The 15,671-nt window shown below is 34.0% G+C and overlaps 2 protein-coding genes across 2 annotated transcripts; both read right to left on the reverse strand.

Moving 5' to 3' along the window:
* Nucleotides 1-212: 212 nt before the first annotated feature.
* HELRODRAFT_131255 (hypothetical protein) lies at nucleotides 213-9,576 on the reverse strand (the record flags this gene model as incomplete). The annotated part of the gene is made up of 9 exons (XM_009015430.1): nucleotides 213-288; nucleotides 674-811; nucleotides 1,603-1,673; nucleotides 6,394-6,516; nucleotides 7,415-7,488; nucleotides 7,864-7,989; nucleotides 8,319-8,429; nucleotides 8,651-8,787; nucleotides 9,527-9,576. Coding segments are annotated over 9 exons (906 nt in total), but the record flags the coding sequence as incomplete, so codon positions are not given.
* Nucleotides 9,577-10,529: 953 nt separating this feature from the next.
* On the reverse strand, nucleotides 10,530-12,298 carry HELRODRAFT_75167 (hypothetical protein; the record flags this gene model as incomplete). The annotated part of the gene is made up of 4 exons (XM_009015431.1): nucleotides 10,530-10,666; nucleotides 11,046-11,255; nucleotides 11,521-11,599; nucleotides 12,134-12,298. 4 exons carry the CDS (start codon nucleotides 12,296-12,298, stop codon nucleotides 10,530-10,532), a joined length of 591 nt encoding a protein of 196 aa, XP_009013679.1.
* Nucleotides 12,299-15,671: the final 3,373 nt, after the last annotated feature.

Raw genomic sequence — 15,671 nt, forward strand, 5'->3', positions numbered from 1 at the left:
TTGGCACTTTTACTGTCTGAGCTAACTCACCAACATACTAAATACACCTCATTTAAAGTTTGTCTATAAATCATATATAGCCAACCAAAAACCTTCAACTCATCTCAAAAACATACAAATTTAAATGCAAAAAAGTAAATTAACCAAAAAAATTAAATTAAAAAGATGACAACTGGACAAACCTGGTTGATAAGACAGTTGAGTTTGCAGTGGAGTGAGGAAGCGATGGTAGAGAAGGAAGGTCTCACGAAGGGGTCATTGGCCCAACAGCTCAACATCAGGTCGTAACTGGAGGGCGAGGGGTGGTTTAATTTGGAGTTATTTTGTGTACGGGATGGATAAACGAATGGATGAACGGATGAAAAAATATTAAATAATTCAATCAAGGTTTGGATAGATAAACGATCGAATGGAAGGATAGATAGATTCATCAATTCGCTCATCCAACCAGCCAATCAACCAACCATTCATCCATTTATCCATCAATCCATCAATTTATTCATGCAAAAAAGTAAATTAAGCAACCAATCGATCAAACAAGCAATAAAACAATCAAACCAACAAACAAACAAACAAACAGACAGACAGACAAGTAAACAAACAAACAAACAAACAAACAAACGAACGAACGACATCACTTTCTCAATTGTCACCCAGACCACGCACAACTTACATGTCCTTGTTAGCGTACGGGGGCTTCTCCATCCGGTGACCTTGTCTGAGGAGGTCAAACAATTGTTCGATGGGCACTGAAGGGTAGGGGTTGCCACCGAACGTGAAAATTTCCCACAAAAGAATGCCATATGACCATCTGTGAGTTACGTAATAATCGTCATCATCGTCATCATCGTCATCATCGTCATCATCGTCATCAATTGTCTTCTCATTACCATCGTCGTCGTTATTATTATCATTTCATCATCTCATTTTCATCATTTTAGTATCATCATCTTTGTCGTCATCATCATCATTATCACTATTTCATCATTGTCACGAATCCACACATAGCAAACGTTCACCAACGTTTTAATTGTATGTTGTTGTGTGTATTGTTAACACATGCTGTGGGATTGTGTGTGTGTGTGTGTGCGCAGTTTGTATGTATGGTGCTTGTTTGTGTGTCTGTGTGTGTGTTCTTTTGTGTGTTGGTGTGTATGTTTGTGTGTGCTTTATTTATTTTTGCCATCGTTAGTTCGTTGGTTCAAATCCATTACAGTAATTTTTGAATTATTTTAAAATAAATTTTATTTGCCTAATATGGAGTAAAATAAAAAATTCGTATCAAATTTGAAAATTAGTTTTTGTTGATCGTGTTGAACTAAATCTGTCAGTTTCCATGATACTACTACTACTACTACTACCACTACCACTACCACTACCACTACTACTACTACTACTACCACTACCACTACCACTACTACTACTACCACTACTACTACTACTACTACTACTACTACTACTACTACTACTACTACTACTACTACTACTACTACTACTACTACTACTACTACTACTACTACTACTACTACTACTACTACTATTACTACTACCACTACTATTAATACTACTGCTGCTGCTGCTGCTACTACTACTTCTACTAACACATCACTCTTGGTTGAATACTTCATATCGAAGAGGGCCTCTGGAGCCATCCACTTGATGGGGAGTCTACCCTGTGGACAAATGGGGACGTATGTGTGTCCGTGTGAGTGAGTGCGTGCGTGTGTGTGTGTGTGTGTGTGGTGTGTGTGTGATGGTTATATGAAGAAAATTATGATAATCACGATGATATTGGTGAAGTGAATGATGTGAAGTGATGGTTATGGCAGCGTAATGAGTGAGTAGCATACTAATTAATTTTTTCGCCAATGCAACGTCTACAAAAAATGAAATCATTTCAGTTAAAGTTTGTTTGGACATTTTGAAAATTTTATGAAGAAGTTGCCTTGAATTATTTCATGGATATTTTTTTAAAATGTTTCAAAATTTTGATAAACAAATTTTTTAAACATAAAAAAACGGCAGAATACAAGACAGAAAACTTAAGCCCGTAATTGAAAATATTGCAAAAATATTAACGACAGAGCTATACAAATTTCCAAACAAGGACAAAAATGAAAAATATAAATAATGTGGTTGATGTTGTTGCTGTAATTATATTTGGTCTGAAAGACATTTCTAAAATTATCTTATATGTGCTTATGAGTTCAGTTTAAAAGCATTAGTCCAATGAAGAATGCGTGTGTAGTGCGTACTTCAATATTGGTTAACATTTTGGGATTGGTAAAAAAAATGATGATTTAGATATGAGATAGGAGATGTAATGTTTGGTGTCTAGAGCTCAAAATACGTGTGTTACAGTGTTTTGTTTCGATATCATAATCTAGTGGCATGTTTTGTTATCATCTTCTAGTATGATGTATGTACGTGTATCTGCTTAAAACTGTTGTGAATCACCACCTAAATCAAGTTCAATTTTAATTAAAAGTGACTGGCTAAAGAAGAAAGGACATTTAGAAAAGTAACTAATAAAATGACACTACTGTATCTTCGTCGTCATCTGTTTCATCACTATTCCGTAGTTAGCATTTATTTTCGTCGTTATCACCAAATCATTTTCGTTATCACCTTATTTCGTGAGTATTGTCTGTCGTCATCATAAAATTAGCAACAATGTCGATATCTCATAACTCAATTTTAATTTAATCAACTAGAAAAAAAATTAATTCGAAATCTATCTCGATAAAAAAATTCAAGACCATTTGATGTCAAGATCCAAAAATATGCCACAACAACAGCAGCAGCAACAACAACAAACTCAAAAGACATCAGTTAACATCCTAAATCTTTATAAACTACTAAATCGAAGACAACAATAACAGCAAAAAATAACGGGCATTAATGACAACAATAACAATAAAAACAAAAACAACATTAACAACAATAGACACTGCTCCAACATTACATACTACGCAACAGCAACACAATCAGAAATAACACAAACAGCACAAAACTACATATCGCCAGTTCCAGCACATTCGCGCGTGACAACAATATCAACAACCAACAACAGCAACAACAACAGCAACCAACAATAACAACAACCGCAACCAACAGCCAACAACAACCAACAACAACTGCCAAATAAAGACGTAATAAAAACATAACAAAAACAAGTCTTCTTAAAAGTTAAGCAGCGGAGAAAATTTCTAAAACATTAATATCATATCTTTGAGTGTTTCTAATTAAAATTAAAAGAATTACAAGAGACAAGTAGATGCTGCTCACATACATAAATAAATAAATAAGTTTAGTGGTACATACATTTCATATGTGTGTGAATATACAATTAAATATATATATATATTGTATATATATGTATATATATATATATTGTATATATATATATATATATGTTATATATATATATATATATATATATATGTTTTAGTGCCATAAACGTAAATAACTTCATCGTCGTTGCTGTCAACCAAGCGAAAATTCAACAGCCAATTAACTAAGGAAACAACAACAACAATAATAATAATTAAATACTAATAAATAAATAATAATAATAAAGAGAAGAATTATAATACGTATAATAGCACCAACCATCACAGACAAAAAAAATGATTTTTTTGGTATTTTTTTTAACTAATACATTTTTGTATTTTTCTATACAAAATTTTGTATTTGATTTATTTTTCTATGTGCATTTTCTGATGTGTTTTGCATTTTAGTTTTGTTTTTGCATGTTGTAAATTGTTTGGGAGACGTTGTAAAATGTCTTGGATAAGTTGTGATATTTCTCGTCAAACCTGTATTCGAAAGAAAACAAATATGGAAACGAAATAAACTTGGTTCTACACTCCTAATATTCATCCAAAAGGTCATGAACAGCTTGACATGACCTGACACTGTTGTTTCAAATTGAGCCAGGACAAGGCAATAATGCAAAGTAATGAGCGTAACGCAAATGCGTTATGAAATATTCCAACAAGTATACAATTAAAATAATTATAATTACGACAGCCTAAAAAAAAGACTTACAGACATGTTGCAACATACAAATAAAGGTATTAATAAAGTAATAAGTAATAAAGTAATAATAATAAAGTAATAAAGGTACACAATCACAGAAACAAACACACACACACACACACACCACACACACACACAAGGAAACAAACAAATGCACTTGCACGCACGCATAATCAATTAAAGTTTTTAAAAGATGAAAGGACGAAAAAAGTGTAAAAATTAATAGATGTACGTGGAAGAAATGAATGAATGAGTGAGTGGGCAAAGTTCAGCCTGACAGAATTATAATAAAAGACAGGAGTTGTTATGATGTTGCTTGGTTAGTCAGTGTCGTGACTTACTTTGTGACAGCTTGCTTGCATGTTTGTTTCTTCGTTTGTCTGTTTGTATTTTCGTTGGTTCGTTGGTTTGTTCGTTCATCATTACACAATCCTTATAATTTTTAACATCGTCAGCAGCTTCACTTTATTACAATCGTTAATAATGACAACATCGTTATCGTTGCACCCGACAGTAACTAATTATTTCTCAAGTCAACAGCTTCAAATCAAATTTTTTTTTAAGTTTCGTTCACCGTCCATCGTCTGCCAATCAAAACTCTCCAGAGCGTCATTACGTGAGTTTGAACGCCATCATCATCACCCCCGACAACAGAATCTTTCTCTTCATCTTCATCATCCTCTTCATCATCATTACAATCATCATCATTAACAATAAAATAGTCATCTTCATCACCGACAACTTGTCATCCTCATCATCATCTTCATCGGCAACACTAATTATTTCGAACAACAAGTTATCAGGACTAATGAGTAAATTATGTCACAGCGCGGAATACCACGTTGTTATATTTTTTTGTTAGTTTTTTAAATAGTGGTAACACAATTTGAAATACGGACGCTCATCTTGTTCAAGTGCATGCTGGCCCAACCATCTCAGAAATTATTATATTGAAATATTTTTCACCAAACAATCAATAAACTAATTTTCGTTCCACATCTCTCGGTGTGTAAAAATTTTTGTTTTCATTTAACAAACAAACAAGTGAACAAACGAACAAGCAAACACGCACGCACACACACAAAACCATTTCCTTGCAATTGAGGCTTATCCAAGTCAGTACCTCATAATTCAAGCAACAATATCACAGCCATTGCATCTTCCAGATCAAACGTAAAGAGAGAAACACATTTACGCAGGTGTTTAAGAGACGATGAACCGGAAGACAAACGAGTTCATTCTAAAACAACTTTAGTCTGTTTAGAATGACCTAAAGAGAGGAAATTAGATACTCCGAAGTTCCATAAAACAGAGAGTTGCATTAGTCAAGAGGCGAGATAACACAAGGCAGCGTGCTAGCGTGGTGGCCATTTCAATTGTGAGAAAAGGTCGAATGTGGCGAATAGACCAAATAAGAGCGGAAGTGTGAGCTTTGAATGTTAGAGACGGGTCAAGAGTAACACCTAGCAGTTTAAGTCTTGTTAATGTAGACAGGTTTGATCCAGCAATTGACACGTTGGAGGGTGGAAAATATTTCATGAGTTGCTGTGTTGTGCCAAAAAACATTATTTCAGATTTTTGGGAATTTAGTTAAAGAAAATTAAGTGAAGGCCAATCCTTTATTGATGAGACACAAGAGTTAAGTCTATCAAGTTGAGAAGACATATTTAGTTGAGAGATTTCAGATACCAAGATTTTACGGGAAATCGTCATAAACCAGAAAAGAATAACATAAAGATGGCTAACGAAGATATTATGTAATAATAAAATATTTTAATAAAATAAAAAATGATAAACAAAAATGAATAATGAAAATAAAATAATATAATGTAATACAATAATGCAAAATTAACTAATGGAGATGATTGTGGTTAAATTTTATTTCCATTGTGATACTTGCGCGACAAATTGCAAACCTTTAATAATAATTTCACACAACAACAACAACAACGTCACAACTATGTACCAACAGCATTTAATTAATGTTAAATATAGTAAAAAAAAACACCAAATAACCAAAAAGACAATAATATATATTAAATTAATGAGACTGAGACAATAACATTGTTGCAGCAACATAAAACCAATAAAGGTGAAAATGATGCCGTAATATAATTTTACATCAACAACACATCAATAGCATTACAATAACGTTACCAATGAATCAACATTAACAACAAACAACAACAGAAAACAACAAAAATATGAAAACAACATAACGCCAACAATGCAACAACAACGAAACAACATGACATCAACATAACAACAACAACACCAGCAGCAACAATAATAACAGCAGCAGCAACAACAACAGCAACAACAACATCACCATCAACAACAACAACAACTCACACTGGTTGTCTTCCTGTAATAATCGTTATTAGGAATGTTCCTTGTTAGACCAAAATCACAAATCTTCAACAAGCCCCTCTCTACGACTAGCACATTGCGGGCTGCCAAATCTCTGTGTATGCACTGTTAATGTTGTTATGGTTGTGTTGTGGTTGTGTTGTTGTTTTTGTTGCTTTTGTTGTTGTTATTGATGGTGGTGTTGTTGTTGTTGTTGTGTTGTTGTTGTTATTGATAGTGGTGTTGTTGGTGCTGTTATTTTGTTGTTGTTGTAGTGTTGTTGTTTTTGTAGTGTTGTTGATATTGTTGTTGTTGTTATGGTTCGTTGTTGTTGTTGTTGATATGACGTCATTTTCAAGTTGATGCGATGTTATTTGCGTCGCTTTTTTGTTGTCATGCTAACGTTAATGTCATGCAAATTTTGTTGTTTTTAAGATGACGTTAATGTCGCTGTTATTTTATTTATTATTGTTGATGTCGTTGACTTTGATGCAATGAAAATTATTGTAATATTGATGTGACGTACATATATTGTATATAGAAGTATTATACAACATTGACTTTTTTGTGCTCATGAATAGAGCAAAATTGTAGGCTAGAGGTAGATTACTGTGGTATCATGTTAAAATTCAAAGTTACTCAATTATATAATTTACTATTGAAATAGAATCACTCAGACTCAAGGTACAAACAGCACAAAAAATGCACATACACCTTCGAAAAAAATATGAAAATAAAAATTCAAAAATTTGTACCTAAAAATAAATTTTTACAATCTATTGTATAATAAGATGTATTATAAGAAAAAATTAAACAAATACCAAACGACTGTGTTGGTGCAGGAGTGTCTGAATTTAACATTACTTAAATTGGTTTTCCAAGTTCCAACAGTGACTTGTACAAATTTAAAATATTTATATAATAACACTGGCAGTGGATTAGCCAATTTCAAGTCGAAAGAATGAATTAGTTAATCATAATAATAATAATTTGATGATTTGGGTAATTGAAATTTTCAACCGACCATTTTATTAGAAAGAAAGTCCATTCCTAGAGCAACCTGTAGAGCATACCACAACAAGTCGGCATACGATAGTGCTATAATGGAGTCGTCTTCACTGACGCTGTTAGTGCTATTATTGTTGTTGTTGTTTCTGTTGCTGCTATTGTTGTCATCGTTCGATAACATTGTTGATGTTGTTGAATATGTCGGAGTGGAGGGTAGTCTCAAAAATAGTGACCTGTTGTTGTTGTTGAGTTTGTTGTTGTTTTCGGTCAAGTAGTTGCCGAGGTGATTGTTGATTATTGGTTGGTTCTGGTAGAAACATGAATCGTTGATGACGGCAACATTTTTGTTGTTGTTATTGTTGTCATCATGGCTGAGATGCGAGTCAATGTTATCGGCGTCGGCGCTGCTCGTAACGAAGTTGAAGTGTTTGCTGTTGTTGTTGGTGGTGGTGAGGTTGGCGAAACTGTTGCTGTTGACGTATCTAAAAACAGGCACGTCGTAGTTTGGAGTGTTGTTCACTGGACGGTTTCTTCTTAAAAAGTCTCTCAAATTCCCGTGGGCGGCATACTCAACAATGACTAAAAGTGGACCTGAGAATGCGAGTTGAAAGTTTCATCATTTTCACACCATCATCAATGCTATCTTGAGCGTGTCATCACCAATAACATCGTTATCACTATTTTGAAAATATTACCATTAGCAATCTTATCGGTTTGATCCTAAAAATTCAACGTAAAAATTTTATCATTTTTATTTTATCACCATCATTATTATCGAAAGATCATCATCATCGGTAACAGCATCATTATCAACAACAACAGCAGCAACATCGATAGCAACATCATTACAACAACAACATCGATAACAACACCATTATCATCAACAACATCATCATCATTATTAATATTAACTTTATCACCATTTTGAGTACAGCACCCCAATAAATTAAGCACGTTGTCATGGTGGCCTATCATCTTCATCAGTTCCATCTCTCTCACTAGGTCAGACATCTCAAGGTCAGTTGCGTCATCTCATTGAAATGGAAAAAATTCATTTCATTCACAGTTTTGTTCAAAATTTTATTAAAAGTAATATTACTAATCTCAAATGCTTTCTAATTAAATATAAATCTTAATTCAACTTTTTATATTTCTTATTTTATTAAAGTTGTAATGATATTTATTAATGTAACTTGGAAATAATTGTTCAGAAAATTTTGTTGTATGGAGAAAACTCTTTAAATGACCTTACCCTTCAACATCTTGACCGCTACAGTGATGGGACCATCGATGTTTCGTGCATACGTGCCCTTGGTCTTTAACCCAGTTATTTGACCTTTGGTCACTATGCCAAATGCACCCTCGCCTAATCTTTCCCCTAAGATTAATCTGTTTGTTTTATCAGGTGAAATATACTTTAAATTAAAAATAAAAGTTTGTAAATCGGAATGTTAAAGCATGAAATATGCATACAAAAAACTTAACTTGAAAAATTTATTTTCCATCATTATAATAATAAAATTTAAAAATAATATTTGCGTTTCATAGTAAAAATAGAAAAAATTGATGAAACGTCCTTACCAGACTTGCGACATTCGCCCACCATCAACCATCGTTTGTTTGTAATCAATATGCCATATGAGTTTAATAAAATTAAATAAAAGCACAAACAAGTCATTTAAGTGCAAAAAATACGTGAAATAATTTATTATGTAACGTAACGATGTGATCTTAGACCTCCATACATTCTTGAACGTTAGATCTCATTGATCAAACAAATAAAATTACTTCATTAAACTCGGTAAATTTAAAAATTGATACTCAATACTGCACTGAAATGAAAAGCATTTTATTGAATACAAAGTCACGTTGGGAGTATATTTTTGAAAGACTATAAAAAACAAACGTTGCAAGTGGTAGATGCAAGAGTTGAAATCCTTTGATCGTTAAAGAGAAAACTTGTTGTGCAACTTCAATTAAGTTGTCGCCAATTATTTGTGATCAAAAGATTTTAAACTCAAACCTAACTTCATTTTTTAAGCCTGGTCCAAATAACTTTCCAACTTTTTTAACAGGCATAAACAATTTTAAAATAAACAAAACTATAAAAAACTGAAACTAAACTCACTTGTTTCTTGGAACCTCCCATCTTTCATCGAGGGGCATTTCATACTCGGAAGAGGAAACAGCTCGATTCGAACTCAGCCTCCCTCTTTCAATTTCAATCTTCACTTCAGGTAGGAGGAGTGGGAACTTAGGAGTGGTTGGCAGGGAGCACGCGGGACTGTCTGTGAAGTTGAAAATGTTTCCGGTTTTATTTTCACCTTTTCGGAAGAGCAGAGAGGCCGTCGGGGAGATGGAATCGGTTTGAGATGAAAGTCTGCTCAGTGTTCCCGAGAAGTTCATTCTGTGGCCGTCTTGTGGAAATGCATGCATGTGTTAATAGGCATGTGCGTTTGTCGTGTTTATGTTAGTGTTTGTGTGTAGGGTGTGTATTTGAGCATGTGTGGTGTGTGTAGTTATTGTGTGTGTGTATATGTGTATTGTTAGAGAACAAACTTTTTTGTGTGTGATTCGTTTAATAAGTTAATTTTTATTGAAATTGTCCATTAAAATTGAGTTATTATGTTAATATAATAATAAAAATCAACAGATTTTTCGCAAAAGTATACAAGGAGTTTGAAAAAATTTTTCTTAAGAAATGTTGTAAAGGCCTCACCATCGTAAATAGCATTGGTCTGTAGGACGACCACCTTTTTCCTTATGATTCCCTCTTCCGCTTTCTTGTACTTGCGATAGTAAAAATAGCAGACGATCAAAATGACGATCAGGAGAATGAGGAAAATGGCGGAAATGGTGGAAATGATGTAGGCGTTCTTGTCCGAGTAGGAAGTCATTTTTTGGGGCTCTGTATGTGTGCGTCGTTATTAACATTTATCACGCACATTATCAGATACTAAAATTACTTTTTTACCATATATTGATAATACTGTTAATTTTTTGATGATACTTATACCATTACTAATAATACTGGTAATTTTTTTTACTAGTTCATTATATACTAATTCATTTTTTAGTATTTTATTTTTTAAATATACTTAGCCATGAATTATTTATGATTATAAAATAAATTAACTAAAAAGATAGAAATTTGTCATACGGATGACAGTAAGGAAGCCAAAACTGGACGTGGTACCAAGGGGGTTGTGGGCCTCGCAAGTGTACATGGCAGTGTCGTTTGGGGTGATGTTGAATATGTGGAGGCCCACTCTATCATCGATCGATATGTGGTTGTTTGTCTGAAATGGTAGGTAGGATGGTGGGTAATTGTCAAGTTTGTTCGTTAGTGTGTGTGCGCGAGCGAGTGAGTGCGCATGTGCGTGTGTGTGTTTGTGTGTGCATTTTTATGAGGGTTTTACAATCTAATGTTTAATTAATCAATTAATTAGTTTATTACTTATTAATTAATTAATTTATAATTAAATTTGCAGAATAACTATGCCGGCCCACCTCCAAAAGTTCTGTTAAAACTTTCGGCTTCGTGTTTTTGGCGTCATGGTTCATAGAGTCGTCGTTACGATAGTTGCCTTGGTTATCACTGGCACGAATTTTTTTGCTTTTACTACTTCCACTAACATTGCTTCTACCATCCATTTTATCTCCACTGCCACTACCACTATTGGCCGCACCGGCGCCAGCCACACTCACATTGTCACTACCGACTATGATGTGTTTGAGCCAGCGGACATGGACAACCCCATCACTCAAGACGTCACAGGGCAGGGTGACGTTGCTACCCACCTGGACGGTGGTGTTCCTAGGTCCCTTTAAGATGATTGGCGGGCTGTTGTAACGTACTGCAGGTAGGTGAATGGATGAGTAGATGAATGGATGAGTAGATGAATGGATGAATGAATGAATGAATAAACAAATCGCAAACGGAGATAGACTGGTTAAATAGAATTTTATAATTTCTAACTGGCAAACTTCACAGGAAAGATTGGTAATAATAATAACAATAACAGTAATAATAATAATAATAATAATAACAATAACAATAATAATAAAATAATAATAATAATAATTAACGTTGTTATCATGGTGATAATCATCAATACTCACTGATAACGTCGAGAGTTTTCCAAGATTGGATGCTGCCGAATTCGTTGCTGACCACACACGTGTAGTTGCCGTCGTCCGTCTTCGTTACTATTGATAGGATGGGGGCGATTATCATTGATATTATTTCTACTATTATTATTATTATTTGTTGTATTTATAATTTTTTATTGAATATGAAATTATTCATTATTTAATTATTCACTCATATGAAATTATTAATTATTATTATTATTATTATTTGTTGTAATTATAATTTTTTTATTGAATATGAAATTATGATGGAAAAATTGGTCGCGAACTTACGAGATTTAAGTTTTAAAGAATATTTATCATCTTCTATTATTGTTTCGCCTTTTCTATCCTGTGTACGTGTGTGTGTATGTGTGTGTGTGTGTGTGTGTGTGTGTGTGTGTAAGTGTAAGTGTATATATGCGTGTATTTGTTTGAAAAATTGCGTGTGTATGTGTTTGTGTGTGTGTGTGTCCATGCAATGTTTGTAATTTTATTAACATAACACCGATATACGATTTCAGCTAGCTTATATTTTCAGCGAGTTTTACGATATTGAACATAATTGTGATAATAATGGTATGATATATCAAATAATAAAAACAATAGGAATAATAATAATAATAACAACAATAATGATAATAATAGTAACATTGGGGTTGAAGGGCTGGTTCCCTTTGAACCACTTGATAGTTGGTTTGGGGTAGCCAGAGGCAGTGCACAGAAAGGTGTAGGAGCCACCAAGGATGTTTATCTCCAGTGGACCCATGCTCTTCTTGTTCGTGAATTTTGGTGGGCGGTTGACTAGGAAGGGATGGTGGTAGTGGTGACAATGGTGATGGTGGTGGTGATGATGATGGTGGGGGTGGTGATGATAGTGATGTTGGTAGTCGTGATGATGGTTATAGTGGTAGTAGTAATGGTGATGACGATGGTGACAAAAACTATTATAATAAGACTGACAAAATGACGATACGTTGATGACTGAAAATATGCTTTGATGATGACAATAATCGTAATTCTGCTGATGATGATGACAACGTTGTTGATGATGATGATGATGATGATGACGATGATGATGATGATGATGATGATGATGATGATGATGATGATGATGATGATGACAATGTTGTTGTTGATGATGATGATGATGATGATGATGATGATGATGATGATGACAATGTTGTTGTCGATGATGATAATATCAACATCATAATCTTATTATCAATATCACTATTTGATCATCATCATCATCGTCCTCATCATTTGGTCATCATCATCATTATCACCAATTGATCATCATCATCATCATCATCATCATCTGGTCATCATCATCATAATCACCATTCGATCATCATCATCATCATGATTCACCTTTATCAACGAGAACCGTCAGATTGACAATAATTTGATAAAAAATTTCATTAAGACCACCATCATCACTATCACCACCGCTCCCAAATCGACCACCACCACCATTACCATTTTTAACATTATACTTATTGCCCGTCCTAATAAACGATTTGTCGTTATTCGTGACTCTGTTACTAGTATTAATGCAAGGAGTAGCAACAGCAGCAGCAGCAGTAGTAGTAGTGGTGGTTGTAGTAATAGTGGTTGTAGTAGTGGTGGATGTAGTAAGAATACTTAGTGGCAGGCAGTAGTACACTCCGCTGTCGCTCGAATCAAGGTTTACCACTTTTAATGTTTTCTTGCCATAAATGTATCTGCCAGTAGTTGGGCGGTGATTTTTATTGAATGGCTGAGAATTATTTTGTATTAATTCTTATTAATTTTTGATATTTCGTGAATGAAATTAAAAAAATTTCTGATTAATCCAAACGATTTTAACATAGAAATTGCCACTTTTTATATTTTTTAGTTAATTTGTGTAATGCATTAGTGGTAATAGTTGATGTTCTCTCTCTCTCTCTCTCTCTCTCTCTCTCTCTCTCTCTCTCTCTCTCTCTCTCTCTCTCTCTCTCTCTCTCTCTGTGTGTGTGTGTGTGTGTGTGTGTGTAGTGATTGTGCGTGTTTGTGTGCGTGCGTGCGTGTGTGTATGTCATATAGACATAACAATTACTATTTTCGTTATTGGATTGTTGTTCGAATTTGTATCTGCATTGTCGTAAAAATTTTTGTACTTAAAATCATTGCACCATTAAAAAATATGGCGGTGCAGTGGTGCAATGGTTAAGATGTCTGGCATTGGAGTTGCTTTGATTAGCTTCAAATGCAAACAGATTTCCGCCTAGCGCACGCACCGTGCGTGATGCTTTTGTTCACGCAAATTTATATACGTTGCGTTTGTTGTTGACGCCTCTTTAAAATATTTATAAGAAGATTGAAGTTAAAATAAACAAACTTGGGTGAGTTGATGACGTTGATGATGACGTCATTTTTGTACCAGAGAGCTGATAGGCTGCTGCTGTTGCACGGTATGGTCACCGAATCGCCTGCATCCACTTCCACTTGTTTAACTGAGGATTGATGAATGGTGGTGATGATGATGATGACGAAGAAGAAGATGGCAATGAAGAAGATACAAATGATGATGACAATGATGAATATGGTGCTAACTATTAATATTATAATAATTGCTGCTGATGTATATAAAGTTTAATCACATGTGTAGAATTATGTGTGAGTCTGAGCAGGTCTGCATTTGAAGGAGCTGCTCTGTAGAGAATAAAAATCAGTTAAATTGATATAAGCATCTCTTTGACATAGAGAATACGGAGATAAAATATGTGGCGTTGTAATGAAAGTACAACCATGTAACCAAGTTAAAAGAGAGAGCCAGGTGCAAAATTGCATACATTAAGTCAGGCTGTGGTCTGTGGTGTACTTTGGTGTGATGTTGTGTGGCCTGGTGACTTCATCATCTGTTCGGCAACTCACCATGAAAGACATGTTAATGTTGTTTTAAGTTATCCGTGTTTGTTTATGTTTGTGTGTGTGTGTGTGTGTGAGAGAGAGAGAGAGTGAGTCCGTGTGTGTGTGTGTCTGTGTGTGTTGGCGTGTTGGTGTGTTTTGTGTGTATACAATGAATATGTTTATTGTTTATAAAACGGTTATTGAGGTGGTTGCGTATGCTTTTGAATGTTTTTTATGCTCCTGTAATTTTGTGCGTTTGTGTACGTATAAAGTAAATTTTTTAAATACATATACAAATGTTTGTATGAATGCAAGTGTGTGTATGCATATATGTGTGTTAGTGTGTGTGTTAGTGTTAGTGTGTTTGTGTGTGTGTTTGTGTGTGTGTGTGTGTTTATGTATTTATGTTTATTTGTGTGTTTGCATATTTTAACTGTGTTGTATCATATAAACAGTTTTGTATACACACACATCAACGCGTACACGAATGATCGTAAAACTTGCGAGTAAAGTTTCATAAGAAGAATCTGATACGCATCAAGTGCAGCCGACACACACAGCAGCAGTAACAGTAATAAAGAAGTGACATTTATACATTTGTGACCGGTTTCCAATTATAAATTCCATTTTCTTCGTTGTCGTCATCATCTTCTCACTTACGTCCTAGTCTGTAACTACATGATCATCATATTATCGTAATTGTTACTTTCTTATCATTCCTTCCATCATTTCTTAACTTAGCCATCATCACCCTCATCATGATCAGCATCAGCAGCAGAAAGCAGTGTGATCATCGTGATCAAAATATGCCTTACTTAGGTAAACGTGAAATTATCATTGACACCGTCTGTATCATTATAGTTGTTTCCGCGCTAAGATAATCAAATAATAATCAAAATCATGATGGTAATATGTAGGAGATAACCGATGAAAAGCAAATGGCAGTAATAAGACAAAGAAAATAATAATAACAAATTTTCATACATTTATCGATGTAGAGGATTTAATGACCTTATATAAGCTCATTATTATGGCTCCTCATCTTAAGTAGCAACACATTATTATTATTTATTATTTTTATTATTATTATTGTTGTTGTTCTGCAAAAAGTTGTTGTTTTGTTGTTTAACAGTAGTTGTCGTTTCTCTAATTTTATTGAATAATCTGGAAACTGACACGAACGTTATTAAACTTTCATTCCTTCGTTCGTACGTTCATTTATTCATTTCGTCTTTTATTTACTCTTTTATTATTTGCTCATTCAT

Source organism: Helobdella robusta (genome assembly GCF_000326865.2).
Source record: "Helobdella robusta unplaced genomic scaffold HELROscaffold_16, whole genome shotgun sequence".
NCBI lineage: Eukaryota > Metazoa > Annelida > Clitellata > Rhynchobdellida > Glossiphoniidae > Helobdella > Helobdella robusta.